This window comes from Centruroides vittatus, unplaced genomic scaffold, assembly GCF_030686945.1.
Source record: "Centruroides vittatus isolate TY-2023 unplaced genomic scaffold, ASM3068694v2 contig_866, whole genome shotgun sequence".
NCBI classification, from domain to species: Eukaryota; Metazoa; Arthropoda; class Arachnida; order Scorpiones; family Buthidae; genus Centruroides; species Centruroides vittatus.
In genome coordinates, this window is record NW_027122565.1 from 723,685 (window position 1) to 745,891 (window position 22,207).

The 22,207-nt window shown below is 30.9% G+C and overlaps 1 protein-coding gene across 2 annotated transcripts in view; it reads left to right on the top strand.

The window, feature by feature from the left end:
* LOC136982850 (histone-lysine N-methyltransferase SETDB1-like) overlaps positions 1-22,207 on the top strand; it is a 99,996-nt gene that overhangs the window by 47,089 nt on the left and 30,700 nt on the right. For both annotated transcript variants that reach the window (XM_067279380.1, XM_067279381.1), the window contains exon 12: positions 17,969-18,042. In XM_067279380.1, the coding sequence (XP_067135481.1) occupies positions 17,969-18,042 (74 nt within the window). The remainder of the gene's footprint in view (positions 1-17,968; positions 18,043-22,207) is intronic.

Genomic DNA, 22,207 nt, shown 5'->3' on the forward strand with positions numbered 1-22,207 from the left:
AAGACCTGCTTAACGAGGGGGATGAGTTCCCAGACACAAAGCGCTAACCGAAACAGCGCTAAACAAGGCCATTTTAACATAGAGTAAATAGGGATAGGGGAACGTGCGAACCAAGATAATAAACAAATTTTACTTTAATTTTAAGTTATATTATTATACAAATTAATATAAAAATGTTAAATAACAGCCAAACATATGCAAACAGAAATGTAAAGTTCATTTTTTGTGATGAAGGTTCCTGACTTTTCTGAAATTCTTGTTCTTTTGCAATAAAGTCGTAAAGTTTCATTTGTCGCTTTTTTCTTTCCTTAAGCAAATGTCGGTAGCAGGAGATCGCATCCAAAATGCCTCGTTTTGCTTTGGCACTCCTATCAATATCTGGATCATTCGCTACAATTTGATCAACGATTTCGATTATCGTTACCAAACTTTTACTAAGGAAATCTGTAGAGAAATTTTTGGGGTTCTTCGTTTTCAGAATCTCTATTTTCCAGTTCTACACGAATTCCTTGTTCTGCCAGTTCTTGAAGGTCGTCGTTGGTAAGTACTCTCATTCAGAAACCAACCTGCAGTAACTCCCAATATCCTGCTCATCTACATCTCCTAGTCCTGCTGTATCGATTAGGTTGACTTTGGTCAACCTAACGATACAGCGATAGGCTCTTCTCGTTGAGAATTCTTGAATACCTACAGCCATAACTTCTTCCACACTTCGTTCGTGCATTTATCAGTTTGTAATTATGATAATTTTGTGCTGTATATATTAATATTTTAAACAATGTTCAATAGAAATATTATGTTATGAAATATAGTGGTACAGTACCTCTGACTTCAAAACGACTCTAACTTCGAATGCTTCAGAGTTTGAACTGAATGCGTAATAAAAAATCCAGCAACGAGTTTCTTAACTTATCCGACATTTGGTGGTGCCATCTGTTACTATATTTTATTATTAAAAACTTTTATAGTTTTTAACTATTATAAAATGACAAAAATGTTAATTTTGAGGGTAGGGATGAGTTTTATAAAAAAAATTGTAAACGCTAATAATGAAAAAAATCGTCAGTAAGTCCGATCCTAATGGAAATGACACGACTTCCTTTACCTGCCCACCCCTTCGACTTTTTAATCACCAGAAATTAACAGCACCAAAATTTCAGAAATTTTCAACGAAAATACACAGGAGTTATTAAGCTTTAAATAGGGTGAACAAAGTCGTGCTCCCACATACACACTAACATCCATACATACATACATATTACCCCCGATTTTTTTTCTTTTTTATTTCTCGATGTTTCAAGGTCTCCTGAGTCCAAAAATGTAAAAACCTTGGAGAGTCATTTTTTTAACGGATTACTGTACTTGCACTCCGTTAAATTTAACAGCCGGGAAAGTGAAAATGCGCAGCCGTAAACATACACTTGTGTGCCGTAGTCGTCTCAACCTGTGGCTCTTGTGTTACACTTGTATGTTTTCAGTGTTTTTTTTTCTCTTTATTCTTGTGTTTTATTATATATATTGCGTGTTATTTATCGATTTTTAACAATTTCTTCTTGCAATTTTTCTTTTTCGACATCTATTAAGCGCTACGTACGTTTCGTATCCTATATTTCAAAATTTCCAGAGTGAAACTTTTTAAACCACATTTGACACTTTCGAAGTTTAGGAGCATCTTTCCCATACACATAACGCCATACAAACAGTAAAAATATTCGTAATGTTTTTTCCGAAACTCTTAAAGCATAATTTTCCTGATATGCTTTTTATTCGAAGACATTTCAATTTGATTTTATTCAAACAAAATGTGAAGTAAAAAGTTTTAAACAAAGAATACAATCATACTGTACATTAAAAATCATGTGTTAAATTTCAAACTGTTATAATTAAATCACACATCTGTGTTAAGCAAGGATGGCTGTTAAAAGTATGCAAAAACTTTATTCAACTCAATATAACCTTTACTTATTAGCCATGGCATTCGAGAAGTGTATGAAGCGACAAAGTTGAAGAGGAAGGTTGTAAATCGACGATTCAGATGAAGAAGGAACTTTTCATGATGTATGAAAGCAACACACGTGTGTTATATGTTTAATGGACGATGTGCGATCAGTCAATGCAATTTTCATTTTATTCTGTAGTATTTACGTGTTATATTTATTGTTGTCATATTCTAACTTATTATTAGGACATTTAATTATGTTATTTTTACTTTAAGTTATGTGTGTTTGCTATTTTAAATTTATCGAAATGGGTATTGTTTAGTCTGGAAATGGATTAATTCAATTACCATTATTTTTAATGGGAAAAATCGATTGAGTTCGAACGGCCTATTGGAATGAATTAAATTAAATTCGAAGTACGAGTCAATTGTTACGAAATGATAGGTTGGGTTTAAACAATGTGGGTCTAGGTTATAACATTTTTGAAATTATAATTTTTTTTTTATTTTTATTTTTACTATTTATTTCATTTACATTTTTACCTTTTATATGGTTTACATAAATATTGATAACTGTTAATTTTTAAATTAACAGTTATCATATCAATGTTTACACATGCCTTAGTGTTAGTTTTGTATAGTGTAAAGTAGTTTGCCAGCAACATCAAATAATGCACTTTGTTTATAAAATTCATCGATTATTAGAATTATATTGTGTCAGCCATCTTAAACTGTCTTAATGATAGATATTAATATGTGATCTAACGCAACAACGACGTTTTCAGTTACTACATGTTTTGAGAATACAAAAGTTATTATCTTTGTAATTTATGATCAGTATTGATTTTGCAAGTTCATGTGTTGACGTATTTTGAATCTAGATGATTACCTAGACGATAAAAGTGGTTTGTCTATCCTGTGAAGAAAGACCAGGGTTTGAGTCTAGGGTTTGGTGTGAACAAGAAGTAAATACTTCATTCAACGAAAGACGGATTTCTCAAATCATTTTTAGTGAGTGGCTAATTGGTCAGTTCCATTTACTGTTCAGATACCAGGGCCTGTAGTCTACAGTGTGAATCTACTTGCGAGATTCGATTCGTGATGCCTGATGGGATATATACTGTGTGCCTTCATTTTGATAGAACTCGCTGCAACTTAGTTTGCAGCGTGAGAAGTGACTCTGCTCAAGCTTGGTGTATCTTTATGCGATGTATCCTTCTATTTCCGGACGCATTCACAGGTTTACACAGAGATAATCTTTAGAGATCTTAAGAGATCTTTCTAGAAAAATGTCATATCACGACATACGAGGTATCAGTGATGTCAGCCATCTTAAATATCGTTTCAGGTTAGGTAACGGTTTCTACATTAGCATAATAAATTTTCCATAAAATATGTTCATAAATTTTTCTTAATTCGGGACAATAAAAAATGAAAGTTCTTCACAATAAAATTAATTTTTTTTTGCTTACTTTGTAACATGAAATTATTTTTATAAAAACTTGCTATTCAATTTTTTCTTACTTTTTTTTTTTTTTTTTTAAATAATGTGAAAACTTGAAAGACAATACTTTCAAGTTTGTAAAATTCATATCGATAATCGTTATTATTGATATGCGATATATCTGAACATAAAATAACTAATATTTATTTATCGATATTTCATTGGCGATATTTATCAATGTATCAGGCGAGGTCTAATAACCAGCATACATACGCTTGGTATGCATCCAATATGGGGCACCTTTAACTACACGCCGGCCATCTGGGCGAGAAAATACAAAAATGTTTATTTTTTTCTTTATTAAAATCGCCATTCTAGTAAAGAAAAATTTTTATACCCGGTAAATTTAAATATTTTTTAAGAAACGAGATGAACGAGTTAAAAACGATTTTGTAATTAACAAGCATATTTATATATGTTACGTACTTTTCTATTTGCTTTTAAAAATAAATAAAGTCCCAAAAGACAGTTGATATCTTCTCCTAAAATTAAAAATATACATAAAAATAAGAACAGCAATTACATAAAAGTAAAATACATTGCATTTATACTTTTTTGTCTTAATGCATAAAGTTCTTCGAAAGAATTTTGTTTTTTAACAACTGCTTTTCTTTGTGCTCTGTTAACTGCTTTTCATAAAATAATTAATGATGCTACTATATGTTGTTCCAAAACATTTTCTTTTTCTAAGTAGTAAATAACTCGTAGTTCATAACTTATAACTCATACCTCTGACATTTTAACCATATTCATATTTATATACATCTTACACATATGTACAAAAAAAAAAAAATCCTTCAAATAATATGCTTGCCTAAGTGTGCAAAATTTTTTAAGTTTCTGTCGCCCAAGTAACTCGTCCAGTTGTCGTGTAACCATCGAATACACTAGATGACCCTTCATTGCTGCTGGAGGCTTCGATATTACCGAAAATAATTAAGACTAGATTTTCTAGTCGGATCCTCAGGAATTTCCATAGATGATCTAGTTCTGATATGTCCGTTAATTTCTAATCACCGATATCATTACAGTTTAGGTCTAATCCGTAATGATTGCGTTAATTTGTGTTCACAAGGCAGAAAAATAAAAAGAAACATCTGTAGAAGCTTTGTGAAAGAAACGAAATCAATTGAAAAATTGAAGAATATATTATTTCGTTTTTCTGAGAATTTAAAGTACAAAAATAATACATGCATTGATTTACGATGGTTATATCGATTCCGATATCTGCAGGTTTGAAAATTAGTAGTAATTATTGTTTTCACCAAAAATTATGGAAATTTCTATATTGCACTTCTGCTCCCAAAATCCTTTTACGGTTTTGCATTCATAACAATGACATTCTTGGAATATAAATTGTACAAGGTGTCAGGATTGACTGAAACTTTTGAAATCGCTGCCAAAATTTTGTGCATAACAGTGGCGTGCCGTGCATGGAAGCTGTGAAAGCGCCGCATCTCTTGTATTTTCTAAGATATGAAAATAATCGCACAATATGTATTTGTATTTTAACGTACTTTGAATTAATTAAAATTAATATTTTATTATAACCGCATTATGTATCTTATTACAAATTTCTATACATGTAAAAATCAATAATGAGATAGCTATTGTATATTAGAATATAAATTCTTATATACATTCCCAATGGAAGCGCTGTATTGTCGAATACGGCATAGCTTCCACGGCGAAAATATTTGAATCGTGTAAAGCAGCCATATTACAGGCATTCGCACATGCGCTTTACAGAGCACCAACCTCACGCGGTTTAGCTCATGGATGCTACACACCGAAATATCGTATAACGCTTCTAATGATTCCATCCAGGGCCGGCACAGCTTCCCTATCATCAAATGTCACCGCATGCCACTGGTGCATAAGGATAAACGCATTTAACGTGAATGTGCCTTATCGTGAATTATCCGTGAACGTGAATTATCCTAATGCACTGAATTTTGGCAGCGATTTTAAAAGAGCAGCTCTAAGTTTTCTCTAGAATTAATTGAGAATGGCAGAGTACTTAGACAATCGTCACTGCCGCGTGATTGTCAAAATGACAATGGCTCAGGAGAAAGCAAAAACTGTGTACTGGGTGCTGAGACACATTCAGTTGTGTACGTGCTGAAAAACTTTCGTCGTGTTTGAGGATGTTCCTTCGTCAAGAAAAACCACCAACGCATGGAAGGAATGGTTCTTGTCCACAAGAAGTGTGTTGAAAAAGCACGAAGGCAGGAAATGTCGGATTGATTGTCGGACGAGTATGTGAAGACAAATCATTCCAATGAAACCCACGGAAGTCCATTTGTTAGACAGCTAGGCAACTCGAAATTCTTCGCTCAACTTTTGCAGAACACATGGAAAGTAATTGAATATCGTTTAGATATTTTCGATGCGACAAGAGGAGCACATGAAGATTTTATGTTAAAAGGAGTAAAGGTCTTTCTCTTCCGATTTTTGCAATAAAATATGGAAATGTCTTCAAATAGCATATACGTAACTTTTATTATGGTTCTTACCTAATTTTTACTTAAAGCCTTTCAAAATGTATCAGTTTCATCCTATATATAATCATACATGATTATCTATGCAGTTCCTTGTTGTGAGTAATGATGACTTTTTAATTAAAATGATACTGTAATTAAAAATAATATGTGAAGATGAATTACTAGATTTTTATAAATATGTGTCTGTTGTTGTTGTAGAATTTAATTTTGTATAGTAATTAATTGAAGGTTTTTTCCTTACTTGATACAAATCACGTAAAAATGCTAATGCTAAAATGAATTGTAAAAAATAACGAAAAATGCCGATAAAAATTAAAAGGAATGCTGAATTGCAACTGTCATTTTTCATTTCCCTATCATTAACAAATTGGAAGATTAGGTTACAAAATTTCAAAATATTTTAAATTTTGTCAGCCTTTTTTATGATTGCTGTTAGAATGGTTGCAAAATTGATTCAGGAACAATAGCAACAAGGGCATTTCATTTTATCAATATAATCTATAGACACACACAACCTTTAGAAATTAGATGTTATTGATCATCACTAAGAACGGAGTTGTTTTATCAAAGAGTAATTATAATAATGCTGCATACTTATTACTATTTTCTGTGGGTGCAATCATCAAGCAAACAAAGAATTCTTTCATGTTTTAAGAAATTAGTTTTCCAACTTATCAACAGTAGCTAAATGATATCTAGTCGATCTTGACAATTTTTAACAAGCCTGCCTTTCTCTCGTCAGTGGCAAATGCTTATATATTATATGTAATATAAATACTTATACAGTAAATAACGTTTAATATATATATATACACCCGGTATATCTATATTAAACGTTATTTACTATTATACTCATTAAATAGTACTATTATCTGTACTATTTAATGAGTATCTCAGTTTTTGTATACTTGAAATACATTTTATTGAAAAATTCGTCTTTCACCTATCATATACATCAGAAACGTAACAATGATTAAATTCTTAAATACAGTTGACCAGTCTTACTTTCAACAAAAGAAGTGTTTTAATTATTTGTATTACACTGATAAGTAGTTAATAATTAGCCAAAAACAACTGTTTATGAATAGTAACATAAATTTTGAAATTACGCAACTTCAAAAACTATTTGAAAAATTCTAATGATATAATTTTAATTGTTAATTCGTTATAATTTTTCGTTTTACATAGAATGCAACGCAAAACCCGTATTAAAAAGTACACAAAGATGTTTCTTTTCGATATGTTCTGGCATCTCATCATTGTGACGTTGTCAGTGTAGATAGGCCCAGCTCATATTCTTCATTTTGTGAGACTATCTGAGTTAAAATACTTTAGTTTCAATATATTGTTTTAGATATACTAACCTTGTAAAACAAACTTTTGAGAATGTTGTTATAAAAATTTTATTCCATTTTCACAATATTTTTTAAAAAATTTTGTGGCCTTAATGTTCAAAAATTTATCCCAGATTTTTAATAGTAATATTTGGATGTTCAAATTATTCTAGTATGTCTATAAAGCATTAGCGCATTTCCTGTTGGAAGATCAGGTCTCATAAAAATGATATTGGCCTTCTCTTTAAAGCTGCAAATAAGTACTTCTGAGTGAGAGATCTGCAATTCTCTGATCCATTTCTCGAAAATAATATTTTCGAAAAAGTGATCAGATTTTAAACAGTCATACTAGAAGTTATAAAGATATGGAAATCATGTCACGTGGTCGCAGATTGCTATTTAAAATAGTTATCGTTTACGATGTCGATGAAATCATCCCTATGAATCGATGTGATCAAAAAGAAAAAAAAAAACGCCAAAGTCAACTTCATTATTTATAAAATGTTTTCATCAGACTATTATTCAGACGGATTATCTATATTTATAAGGCATTGTCGTGTCACGTCTGTAACGGTATTCACTAACGTCCCTAACCCGATACACACACCCTAATTTACACACCTCTCCACCGAGTTGGACCCACCACGTAAAGGGGGGGGGGCAGAAAAAGACGTAAGGAAACTAGATTTTTGAAGTATATTATTTTTATTTATTTCAATTACTTTGAATAAAGAATATCTTCACTTTCTAATATAGAAATCCTGTTTGCTGTTTGTGTATTGATTTATTAAGATTAGTTTTTAAGATAAAGAATTGTATATATATTATATGCATCAAACTTTTAAAAATTAAGCGCATTAAACTTTCATACATTAAGTGGATGAAACGTGCCTCATGGGAATTTGTAAAGAACCCCCACTAGGGGGCGTCCCGGGCTACTAGTATATTATGTTTTACGTATACGACTTGTTTCAGACGTTTTTTCAACCGCTTCGAAGCGTTCGTGTGGGAGTAGAGGTCATTTGTGACCGCCAGTCAACTGGTTACAAGGGTCATCGCTCGATTACAGGAAGGACAATGGAGCCATAACCTAGAATATGTAGTAATAAAAGTTATTGTGTTTCTTTGGTACGAAAATCGGAACCATCCGTTTTTTTTATTGCACTAAGTTTAAAAAAAACTGATCAAAATTCTACCAATTACGTTATAATACATTGGTTTTTCGATTGATTTCACTGACTAGATTTTCAGACATTTGTTTTCAAATGTAAACATTTTATATATTACACTTTGAGGATGTCGAAATGCCGCTAAACTATATCGCTACGCCACTGATTATAGTATAGTTCTTATTAATTATGATTGTTTTTGATGGACCAGGTATTTTGCCTTTATAATTTGTTTATCGAATTAAATTATTATTTATTATTTGAACCTTAGTTACGAAATCATATTATTGTGAATTGTTTCAGATTTAATATACAGTTTGTCGGTCAGATGATACAGTAATACGGTATGATGTCAGACTATCACCGAAGGGATCGGGTTTTTTGTAATTTATCATATGTTGCACCTTTCTCCAAGGCTGGCCGAATCGCGGTCAAAGCCAACTCGTAATGATGTAATTATGTCAGGCTATAATTATTTTAATGTTGTATTGCCTCGTTAATTTATTAATGTATCTGTATAATGCCTGCTGTTAAAGAATTCTATTCTTGTAAAATGCTAGTGTAGAATTTACTTTTTAATTGAAATTACAGAAAAAAATCGAAATAGATTTTTATTATAAAATATGACAACTTAAAGCAAGTATGCATACTTTGTCTGTAGAACATATGCTGTTTGTTGCCTAACTTTGTTAAAAAATATTGTTGCTAACAGGGCTTTCTACATATAAAAATACATTTGCATTATTTTAGCTTAAACTCAAATATTAGATGTAACGTAATTTTATATCGTTGAATTTGCGCACAAATATGTTCAATATTCACATAGGTAAATTTTAACTACAAACTGCGAACCACTCAAAAACAGTTTAATGCAGTCTGCACCCCTAGTTTAAAAGAATTATTTGTCATTAATTTCTCACAGCAGAAATGTACAATGTTCTTTACCTCGCTAGAACATGTTACATTTCTGCTGTGTAATATACAAAACATGCCTTAACATAAAATATAGTAGAAACTGAAAATATGTACTTGGAGATTCAGAAGATGAGGTTTTTAAACTAGATGATATCTCTGTTTTAGTAGTATATAATTTTCTAATTACTATATACTAAAGATATTTAAAAGCAGGCACGCAAATAGGAGGCAGGATGGACATGTCCTCGGGCAGCTGGTAAGGGGGCGCCTAGAGGAGAGGGTGTGTAATTATTTGGAGTATTTAGGAAATTATTTTTTAAATAAATTCTAAGGAACAATTTATTGGCGCTAGATAAAGAGTACCCAGAGGAAAGAGCGTATAAGGAGGAGGCATAGTAGTAGTGGCGTGGAGTGACTGACTCAACACGTGTCGTTAGCCTCACAAACTTCCGGAGCGAAAGGGAGCGCAGCGATCTTTTGTTGTTCAAGGTGACAGTCTATCTGTGGCGCAGTTAAAGGAAAACATATTTTAAAATTATACGATTTAATTTCAAAACTGCGCTTTAATCATTGCATAGCATCAATAATGTAGTTAAGATAAAATTATATAACAAAAATGTAACTCAGATTTTCTAATAGCGTGCAACCAAACTATACATGTATAGTACCTACATATATACTTTTGAATTTCCATATTTCTAAACTTTGGCAAAATCAACAGCTTCGAATTTAAATTAAAAATTTGAAATGACACTCCATTGTTTTCTTAATTTTAGATGCTATAAAGTTTCTTGCATACTGTCTTGTTTCTGTTTCTTTGCAAAACATTAAAAACACTTTCGAATTATGTAGATTTTTTATGTGATACTTTAAAGATACTTATATTGTTGTGACGTGCAGCAGTTTAGTCTTTAAATATTGAATTTTTTTAATAGGTTCTTTTATACACAAGGTGATTACAATCAAAGAATTGGTGTTCAGAGCTCTGTAGAAAGAACTACTCGTATTGGGCAAACTCAATCAACTTTAGTAAACATTGTCATAAGTATTCAGTTTCCAGTTTTTTTTTCAGGAAAATATTTTACTTTACATTCAGCCACTAGGGCGAAATTTGGCGCTGTTATTCTCTTAATGTGTGTTACGTACAGTACAGTACGTTTTTAAATAAATTTTGAAAGTTAAGGTACAAAGTGCAATAATTTTATTTCAGTTACGAATGTGGAATTGAAGATTATATAGAGGCGGATTTTTTGTACCTTCTACGTGTAAATCACGTAGAAGGTACCGGATGTCATGTGTAAATCACGGACTTGCAGGTACGGACTGACTGTGACCACAGGGTCTGCACCACGTCAAGATGCCACATCAGGACTGACACCGCTGTGTCTTAAAGGACACAGAAATCGAAATGGCCGTTAGATTCGGCGCGTGAGCGGTCGCATCTGTAGGCAGTCGGATTCGGAATGGAGGAGGTCCGAAAGAAGTTGCACTCAACTACAGGGTTAACGTGAACAAATACACGTTTATTTGCATAGGATTATACATATATTTACAGTTATAGCTTTCAATATAGCGTTAAAACGATTATCGTAGCAGATCTCTAGCCGCGAGAGAGAGAGTTATATTCGATCATGTGCCGATAAATACCTTGATTAGTTGAGTTGTTGTTCAATGAGCGGACACTTGACCGAAAGGGATAGGATATTGGATAGTTCGATGAGGAACCGTCGGTTGATAGAGATGTTGGCACTAGATGGTGGAGGATAAGTAAATACTAGGTAGGTTAGATACTAGCTCAGATAATCGGTACTCCGTAGGAGTTATTGGCGGCGCAGAACTAGATAAAGTCGGAGCACAGCTGAATCCTTGGCGAACTTCTCAATGGCGGATCAACTCCCGATGACGGACGAACTCTTGAGACGGCGAAATGAACTGTCGTCATCGATCCCGTTCTTTTATTTTGGAGGGTCCTCTCCCTCACTGTTTATGCCCAATTTTTTTTTTATTTTTTATTTTCGGGACCCGGACTTGACGAAAAATTTTTCGTCAAGTCCGGGCTCTCACAACTCTAAAGACTACGGAAAGCTCTCGAATAAATGTACTAATGGAACAACAACTATAAGTGTCAGGGTTTTGTCCGCATAGAATCGTTAGTATACCGAATCCCAAACCAATCGACGCATTCATACCAATAACGTCAAATGTACTGTACATACAGACAGCCGCTTGCAAACTAAAGCACTCACAAACTAAGTGGGCTATCTAAAAATTATTGTGGACGACGGAGTTGCACGACTGTGCTAAAACCCGTCAAAAGATAATTCACGCTCGTGTAAAAAAAATTAGCGTAATCTTCTGACGTCACAATCGGGCACACGGAAAAAGCGCTAGTGGGGAAAAATCGTGTAGTATGTGCGTGATACAGACAAAATCGTGAATTCCGAGTTATTTTATTCCATTTTTTTTATTTTTAAATTTTATTCTATCGAATGAAAATATAAATTTGTTTAAATAATTTACTAATAAATATTAAAAATTTTAAGAACTTTACGATAAAGTTGATTTTTTCTATTTAAATATTTAATTACTCAATGTGATTAAATTTATAGAATTTTTAATCTACTCTATACTGTATATAAAATATTTAGTTTAACATCGTCTGACTTTTTCACAAAATAAAAGATGAAATAGAAACGGCGGCATCGGAAATCGATTAATCATCGTGAAAGTTTTTAATAAGTGGGCGAACCAGCCAAGCAAGTGGGGGCGAAGCACCTTGGTAACATTGTAATTTTATAACTTGTTTCAGTTGATAATTTGAAAACATTAGAACTTATTTAAGATAGTTTATGAATGCTTAAAATTGGTAACGTTATATCAAGCGGAGGGGTGAATGTAGACCAGTCTCCTATCCAACCATGACATAATTCGCTACTGATGGCCCTCGGTATCTCTGCGGCCGGCTGGTGAGGGTTGGGGGCGGATATATTTGAATGGACCACCCCCGAAAAAATTCCTGAGTTTTTTTTTGTCCCGTCCGGATTTGATTCCAGCGGGTCACTAGAGCGTTAGGCTACAACCCTAGGGTCCATTTACACACAACAGTGACGTGCCGGCGCAGTGACCGTTTGGTGACAGTGACATCGAGCACGGAACAGTGATGAGTATTTACACACAACACTGACGTGACCGAGTGGTCATGGGCTTTTCTGAGGATGAATTGGCTATGATAGCTATATCTTTGGATAAAGAAAAAAAGAAATGCAATTAAAAAAGCGTACCTCAAGCATGGACAAAAAATATCAACAGAATGGGAGTTCCATACGCTTTATAAAAAATTGAGAGGACGAATCTATATTTTTTTGAATATTTTCGAATGTCCCAACATGCATTTCATATTTTATTAAACAAAACAGAGAAATATTCATTTCGTACCCAATGTCCATATATTTCGAATGACATAAATCAAATAGAACAAGTTGTTGATGCACGATTTCAATTAAATGTTCGTCATCCATTGGAAAACAAAATTTACCGTTAGTGAAAATATCGTTCCCGTCAAATGTATAGTGCTTTCACGGTACGGTCACGTCACTGCCACTGCACAGTACTGTGACGGACGAGTCTGGACAGGGTGGTTTAAAACTAGGTCAACGATTTCCCACAGGCAAAAATTCACTGCACTTTGCCGGCACATCACTGTTGTGTGTAAATGGACCTTAATCGTTAGCCATTCGATCGTCGGTATCTCTACATGGAAGATTTGCTCTCCATCTCCATCTCCATCTCCATGCTCTAAAAAACAATTCGCTGTGTTTTGAGTTTTTCTTTATCCCAAAAAATTCGTTATAAAACGTAATATGTACTCTAAAGGGTTAACACCTAAATATGGGTCAGTTTCCCACAAAAGACCTCCCGGGAGGTATCCCCCCATCGTCAGATCGCCGATCTGTCGCGTAGCCGTATACGAATAAAACCAAAAAACTTGCACAAGATATTAAAAATTCTCACAGACGATTGAAGTGTCTTTTAAATAGTAAATAAAAATTAGGCCATTTTTTAAAAACAATCTGTCAGCTTTAAAGGAATAAGAAATTTTTTTTACACTTGTTCAGAAATATGTTTAAGAAAAATAACTATTTTAAGTTGAAAATACATTTAACATTTGGATTAATTTCAGTAGAATTTTAATTGAGATCAAGATACGAAATTAAAAAGAAAATTCTGTTTGCACTTTATTTTACAGTTATAATGAGTAAAATGAAGCAGCACTTTGTAAATGTTAGATAATACTCGCTTTCAATTTGGCTGTGACTCAGTTCAGTTGAATTGGACTGTGGAGGGAAAAAAATCAAATTCTAAGCGGATGCAGAATCCCAAATACTTCTAATTTTAGTTGAAACGGAGTTTGATTTAAATTGAATTTCATATTCCGTCTATTTTTAGAACAAAGTTGGCAGTTGTTTTTTTTTCCAATCTTTTACTAACAGTAGCGCCTGGAACTTGATAATGTTTTTCTTGTGGCAACCCTACTTCTTTATCAATGTAGTTATTTAGCTTTTAGTATAAAATACCCAAGAAGTGTTATGTCGCTGTTCAGAACTATTTCGCCACATCTTAGTGTGCTGCGTACTCGGTTGAAAACTGCTTTAAGGTTTAAAATAATGTAAATCTTAAAAGAATAAAAATAGATTTAATTTCAAATGGAAATAAAAAACGTGAAAATAATTTTGGAATTTTCACTGAAACTGACTGACTAGAAAATGGAACTGCATACATTTATAATTTTTATGTATAGAACTTAATCACTGAATAATGATAGCACTAAGTACGTTATTAAAGAAGATCTAAACCAATTTTCAGAAGATAATGCTGGATCTAAATTGAAAAATAACGAAAGTCTACCGTTTCATGCCTAACGGAAAAATTCGGCAAATATGTAGTGTTTTGAGTTTTTCAAGCTTTTATGATAAGTTTATTGTGATTTTTTTTTAAATACAACAAACTACATGGAAAAAGTTTTTCAAAATTGATTAAAGAAAACGACTTTTAACAACAATAATTTAAATACTGTACGAGTCATATCTGAAGAAGTAAAGTTAAAGTTAATTAATTTCCAGATATATAGTATATTTTAACAAAGGATGACACGAAATGGAAATAACTTTTTTCCATAAATATTGCGCATCTTCCTACTATAATCCTTATAGGTGTTACTGTAATACACAATACAAATAAGTATATTTATTCTCTAATTAAAAATATTTTTCTAATTATTCACTGAAACTTATAATATACGATTATGTTTTATATTGGTATAATCTTTTATTAATAATCATTATATAACTAATACTTTGTTTTTCGATTTCTACAGACAAACTTTCGTGTATAGTTTCAGTATAATGTTATCATACAGTTATCATTCTTCAATATCAGTAGCGAAAAGAGTTTTGTTCGAAGTGCTTTAAACGTTGTTTTCACGTTACAAAAAAGAAAGATACGTAGAACAACACGACAAAAGAAGACACGTAGTCAAAAATTATTCTGAATGTTACAATCACCACAGCAGTTTGTGGAGGAAGTGATAATATAGAAAAATTATCGGTACGATCGACAGAATGTATCCAGATTACTTTTTTTTAATGCAGCTCGCTCGCTCTTGCGTAGAGTTAATATATGTGTATATTAAAATAGTTTCGCTTTATGAATAGCATCTATTCTTCACATGATATACCATTTTGAATTTCCTTATAATCACTTTATCACTTTAAAGAAATAATTAATAATAATATATTTTTTTTTAAATTTGTTTTTGTGTAATTTTTAATTATTTTAAAACTTAATGTTTAGCTAAATATTTGAATAATATATATTATGAAAATGAACAGCACAATATCGTGATATTGGTATTAGTGGTGCTGGTTCTGTCGCAGTGAAACCCAACCTTTACAGTCGATATTCAGGCAGACTTGGAAAATTGGAAATCGAATAATTGATGGTAGATTCCTCTCTAGCTTCATTTATTCTGTTTAATGAAATGATAGTTTACATTCCATTAATATACTACTTATATATATATATATATATTAAAAGCAAAACTCGAATCGGTATATTATATATAGATATTCGCATTTCACGTCTGGTTGCCGTTTAGAAACCTGACTAGGAAAATAGATGCGTAAAATATAACTGAAGAAACATAAACGGAAAATGGATTTTCTGTTCTGTTTCCGATTTAGTTTATTTCCATTAATCAAATTTTTTTCTGTAGAAAACGAAATAGTTTTTTGAAAACGAAAATTGTTTTGATCCCATTTCACACTTGGACGATTCTATTCAGTTATTCGTTTAATTAAATAATTGGATAGATAAATTATTTTTCCATGTATTGTACAATATTTTCTCCGTTTGTTGTTATGTCATTTTATAAGATGTTTAAAACCTCAGAAAGTGAATGCTAGATCGAATTTAAGCTGAAGACTCGAGGGTAAATTATCGATTTGAGCAGAATGTTATTGAGAAGATTGCGTCTAACGAAAAAGTACCTCATACCTTATTATTTATAACATTCAACTTGAACAATATATTCCGTTGTTGATGTTTGATTAAATTATTATTTTCACAGCAAAATTTATTTATAAAGATATTACTGATTACAGATTGGTTTTGATTGTAAAATTTTATCTGCTGCAATTTAGACGTACTGTACAATTAAACTTCTGAACAACAGCCACTGCTGGGACATGAAAAATAGCTGTTGTTCGGAGGTGGTCGTCTTTTGGAGGTTATTTTGTAAGAGGTTTTGTTTTAAAAAAGATCATGAAAAAATGACCACTCTTGAAGATTGAGGTTAGAAGTATTAATGTTTTTCTTTTTTTCTAAGTCTCTAAGGAAGGTTATTTTTGTACAGTATCCTCTTGTTTACTTTCATTAATAAATTTAAATTATATTTACTGGTATTGAAAAGTTTATTGACAGCTCTATAAATGTATGAATTTAACTGCAGAACATTGAAAGAACAATTAATCTTTGCATTATATACTGTGTATAAATTTGAATTAAAAATTTGGACATTAAAAATATGCAAATTTATTCAAATTTGTATATTTTTAATGTCCAAATAATTTTGTGCACTATTTCATTTAATAAATAATAATTCAGTATTTTGATTTCGTCTCAGGTTTCTAAGTAAGTTTATCTTAGACAAACTGTAAATCTTTTGTATTTAAATCTCTGTTCAAGGACTGAATTTTCTCCTAAAATATACAATATATTTATTTATACAAAATGTTTATTATTCATGCAATTTATGCTAATCATGAAAGAAAATGGAAGGATAGTATTTTAAACATTTTCTAACAGTTATAAGCCAAATAAATAAACTTCATTGTTAATAAAAATTAGATAAAATTAGGATTTTATTAATAAAATGGTTAGAGTACTATAGGAGCCATTGATTGGATTGGATTGATGGTGTAAGGTAATGTTTAGACACTAAGAAAATCTAGAGAACTCCATGTGGCCAGCCCATTGGTGAGATGCAAACTTGCAACTAATATTCAATAGTTTTATCAATTTGTCCAGTGGTGGGCCAGGACATCCATCAATTACATGTACAGTTTTTCAGCTACTTTTGATCTCCCTCCCTTCCTATTGTGTACAATAATGTACTTTTGGCAAACTCCTCCCCCTTAATTATATACACATGTTATTTACTATAATTGTGGACTGCTGACATTCAAGAAATGACTTAGAAAATATTTGCAGAATGTCTTTAACTAATACTTTATTCACACAATTGGTAATCAGGTTTATAAGAACAATTTCATATGCCACTAATATCACTAAAACAATCCACATGGACATTGCTCAACCTCCTCTCTCTCTGTCGTGTGCAATGATCTACTCTCCCATTTCCCTCCTTAAGCTGTACAGTACATGTAAGAAAACAATTCCATTGCTTACATGTACAGCTTTCAATTGTTTTTTTATCATGTCAGTTCTGATATTATGAAATGTTGGATTTTTGTAATATCAGAAATTTATTTTTTTTTTATTTTAAAACAAATGTATCTGATAAATTAGTTTTTATTTTTCTATTTAATAAGTATAAAATTATGACTTAGATTAAGGAATATCGATCATTAGTAAGAAAAATTTTGTTAAATAAAACAAAATATTTCTTACTGCTTGCTTTTCCCTTAAAATTTATGCACTTATAACTTAATAAAGTTATTAGTTAACCAATAACTATTGACTTGTAATAAAAAATTTTTTTGTTTATAATTCATTATTATTTTAGAGATCTTTTTGTCAAAACAAATATTTGTCCCTAGTTTTGAAATGACAGGATGATTAATTATGTGCTCAAGTAATAAAAATCATTTTCAACTTATCTTTAAAACTTCATTATTATTATTATTATATAAAATTGGATAATCATAAATTAAATTTAAAATATAAAGCATTTATAAAATGACTTTTATAGATTCATTTTATTAAACTAAATTATATATATAATTTAATTTTAAATGTTGAATTTGCACTTTTATTAATTACAGAAATACTTATTAATAAATTTTGAAATTGCTTAATTTTTCTAGATACCTAGTATTTTTTGATAATGGACATGCTCAGTATGTGAAGCATGCAGAAATTCATCTTGTTTGTGATGCAAGTAAGTCTATCACTAAAGTATTGAAAATTTATATATATAAAGTTAATTCATTTTAGTAGAAATAGTGATTTTTTCTATGAAATCAAGAGTGTATTAATTTTGAAGTACAGTTTAAATTGTTGACTCTCATGAATGGTACAAATATTAATATGAAATGTGAAAATTTTAGTACTTAATAATCTATATATTAATTGAAAGAGGGTTTCAGTTGTATGACTTAGTTTGAGTAAACAACTAGGGCTAAAACTGTAGTACATGTATCAAATTAAAGCTCTTACCCTATAGATGCAACTACTATAGAGAGATTTGGGAAAGATGCAATGGTTCAGGTGTGGCAGAGTAGCAAAGGTTCAATGTTAGTTCTACAGGCCAGATGGCTGTGGTTAAGGTGGCAGCCTACTGGTCTGGGAACCCGGGATTGAATCCAGACAGGTTGAAAAATCCTCAGAAATTTTTCGGGGGTGGTCCGTCCAGATATGTTGGGCCTCATCCCTCACCACATGGCTACCCCATTGTGGGCCTGGCCAAACCCATAATGGGCTTGCTAAAACGAGGCTCTTTTAGTGCCCACAGGGCAGAAAGAGTTTTTAACCAAAAAAAAAAAAAAAATGTTAGTTCTACAAGACAAATATGTTGGACACTTGCACATCATGTAGTGATTTAATTTTTGACTTTTTGCATTACTTTTAAACATTAACATATTTAAATAAAAATAAAACTAGCTGAATGTGTGTGGCAATGCTCAGGCTTTTGAGGGGCTGGGAGATTGACGAGGTTGGATTGGGAAAGGGTGATAAAAATTTGCACCATATTTAGCATGAATGTTTGTTGAAATCCTTTTTAAGTTATTTTTATTGGATGGCCAAGGTTATCTAGACAACACCCTGCTGCTCTGGGAAACCCAGGATTGAGTCTGGGCAGGCAACTTTTCAGGAATTTTTCTTGGGCAGTCTGTTCCAGATATATCAAGCCCATTCCTCATCACCCAGCTGCCTCTATTGTAGTCCTGGGTAAACCCACAATAGGTATGGATAAAGGCACTCTTAGTACCCACAGGGCAGAAAAAGTTATAAAAACAGGTGTTTTTTAAATACTTTTTCAGAAATCTGAAGCTATCTAACCACCAATTAAAAATAAAATCAAAATTAAATAATAAATTAAAATCAAATCAATTGAAACATATACTGAAGAAATTAAAATGAATAACCGTAATGATAAATACTTTAATTTAAAAGTAGAACTTCAGGGAAAAATATGCTAAATGTACTAAAATGCTTAATTTGTAAATCATTTCTTAAACTATTGTGGCAATATATTGTTTAATCCAGATTTGAAGAATAGCTACTGGGCTTGTATATGATTTTAAACAAACATCTGGAAACCTGATATATTAGTAATAAGCCAAAATGACATTTTTAATTTCTAAATAATGGAGGTTGGGTAGTGTAACTGGCAATGCATTTGCATGGTAAGTGGGAGTTGCTGGTTCAAGTCCTACTCTGGGCCAATTCTTTTTTTCCAGAATATTCTAAATAATTTAACTTAATTATAATTATTAAATTTAATAAAAGATGGTGCCTAACACCTGCCTCTAGTGATAAATTATTTAGAAATTAATTAAAAATAATCACAGAAACATAGCCTGATTTAATCTGGTAGTCATTTGGCTTATTAATATATGTAGAACTATACATACCAGATTTTGAGAACAGAGGGTTTAGAACAAATTGTATTTGATAATTTATATTTTAATAAACTATTAATAAACTGTGAATTTTATTACTAGTTTGATTATATAATTTTAGTGTTATGTTAACCAATAACTCTTTTTATTGAATAGATTAATATAATAATATGATATTTTAACAGACTATTTTGATATGAATCACTTGAACTGAATAACCCAAATTCTGAATTTTATTTTATTTTAGTTTTATTCAGTATTTGTAAATAAGCATGAAATGTACTTAAAAATAAAAGCACCTAAAAAAGACAATGGGAATAATTTTGAAGATTATTTATCAATATTATGCTTTGTTTCGTATATTAATCATAGTATATTGTAATACAGTGAAAATCCATTAACACGGCATCCAGTATGCTGGCAAATCTGATAAGCTGACATGGGGGAAGTATTGGTATACTGGGTTTGTGCAATCTATATTTAAATGTAACTAGGTAGCGAGTTTATTAAAACTAAAAATAATAATTAAATTTTAAAATATTTAATTTAAAGTTAAAATTAAATTAAAATAAAAAGAAATTTAAAACTGTGGTGTTTATATATTGAAACAAAAACTGAAACTAAAATTAAAAATAAAATCAAAATTAATTAATAAATTAAAATCAAATCAATTGAAATATAATATTTTCAAAAGAGTAGATAAATCATTTGTTTTTGGTCTTGATTTATTTGGTTATATTTTGTTGGTTGATTCTCTATTTTAGCACTTCTTTGTAAAGTGTTAGTTTAGGTTTTGGTGGTGACAGAACATTTTGCTTTTAATTAATATGTAAAATATGTAGAATATAGAGTAGATACAGGTAAAAGTGTACAAAGCACAAAGTGAGATTCTAGTTAAGTGTTCTCGTTTCAACTAACCAAGGATAGGAATAATGTGGAAATATTGAAATGGTGTTAAACTATCATCAAAAATGGATTTGTGCAGTTTTACATGTGAAGATGTGTAAAATTGTGTTCAGGGAATCGAAAAAAATGAGAAACTTCCATCATCCAATAAGTCTGCACTGCATTGGTCCCGATGATACTGGGTTAACGGAATGTCATTGTACTAAATTATTAAACTTGGAACAATGTTTCCTATTAGATGTTATGTTCAAAACCACTCACTTTTGGGAAGCCGGTGAAGCCAGACATTTATTTTATCTAAACAAACTTGACACAAATGTTGTTGACAAATTTGGAATGTTTAACCAATGATGAACGTAGATGGCTGAATGGGTAAGGCAGTTAATGTGTCAACTATCACTTTGAGGACCCAGGATTGAATCTGGAACTACAACTTCAGATATTTTTTGTGAATGATCTTTCCTGGATATGCTGGGCCCTGTCTCCCATTTCATTATGGGCTTGATTTAACTTAGAAATTAATTAAAAATAATCACAGAAATGTAGCCCGATTTAATCTGGTAGCTTATTAATATGTGTAGACATATACATACCAAATTTTGAAAACAGAGGGTTTAAACAAATTGTATTTGATAATTTTTATTTTAATAAACTATTAATAAATTGGGAATTTTATTAATAGTTTGATTATATAATTTTAGTGATATGTTAACCAATAACTCTTTTTATTGATGAAATGAAATTATTTACTTACATTAAATAGTATGGGAGTATAATTAAAACAAGGCTCTTTTAGTGCCCAAGGGATGAAAGTAGACAACAATGAAAAAACTTTATAAATATGCTGAAAATGTATCTCAGAAAATATTCAATTGGAGTATTAATACAAATTCATAATGTTGATGTAGATATTAATTAAATTTAAATTGAAACATTAAATTTCATTGAAATATTTTTAAATCTAGAATTAAGTTGTAGATTTGAGGGTAACTTTAGAAATTTCACTTAACTGGTTATAATTTATCACTAAAACAAGGTGATAAATTTAACTTTTAATTTAATTGCACAAAGATTTATTATTATGATTATTTTAATAAGAATCATAACAAAAAGTTATGCTGATGTTCTTGTAAATTTAGTAAACTGTCTTACTTTTTCTATTTGTTTTCATTATTGTCAAAAAATTATAACCAATTTAATTATTTTTGTAATGAAAATAAATAATTTTACTTTATTAAAGCTATTTAGCTAACTTTCTAGATATTCCAAAATTTAAATACTTTTTACTTTTCTGGCTATTATATATAACAGAGAGAAAGTATGGCAATTGGTCAAAAAATGACCACCCAAGATTTTTATATTTCTAGACTTAGGACACCTTAAAACATTAAGAAATGCAAAAAAATTTGGGGTTCTTTTCCTAATGTATAGATGTTAGTGTGATGGGGGAATGATTTTGTTCATTCTCTTTGAAGCTTAATAACTCCTGTGCTTTTTATCAAAAATTTCTGAAATTTTGCAGGGAGGTTTGTTTATTAGAGGAATTGAAGCTATTAAATTTTCATGATTAAAAGC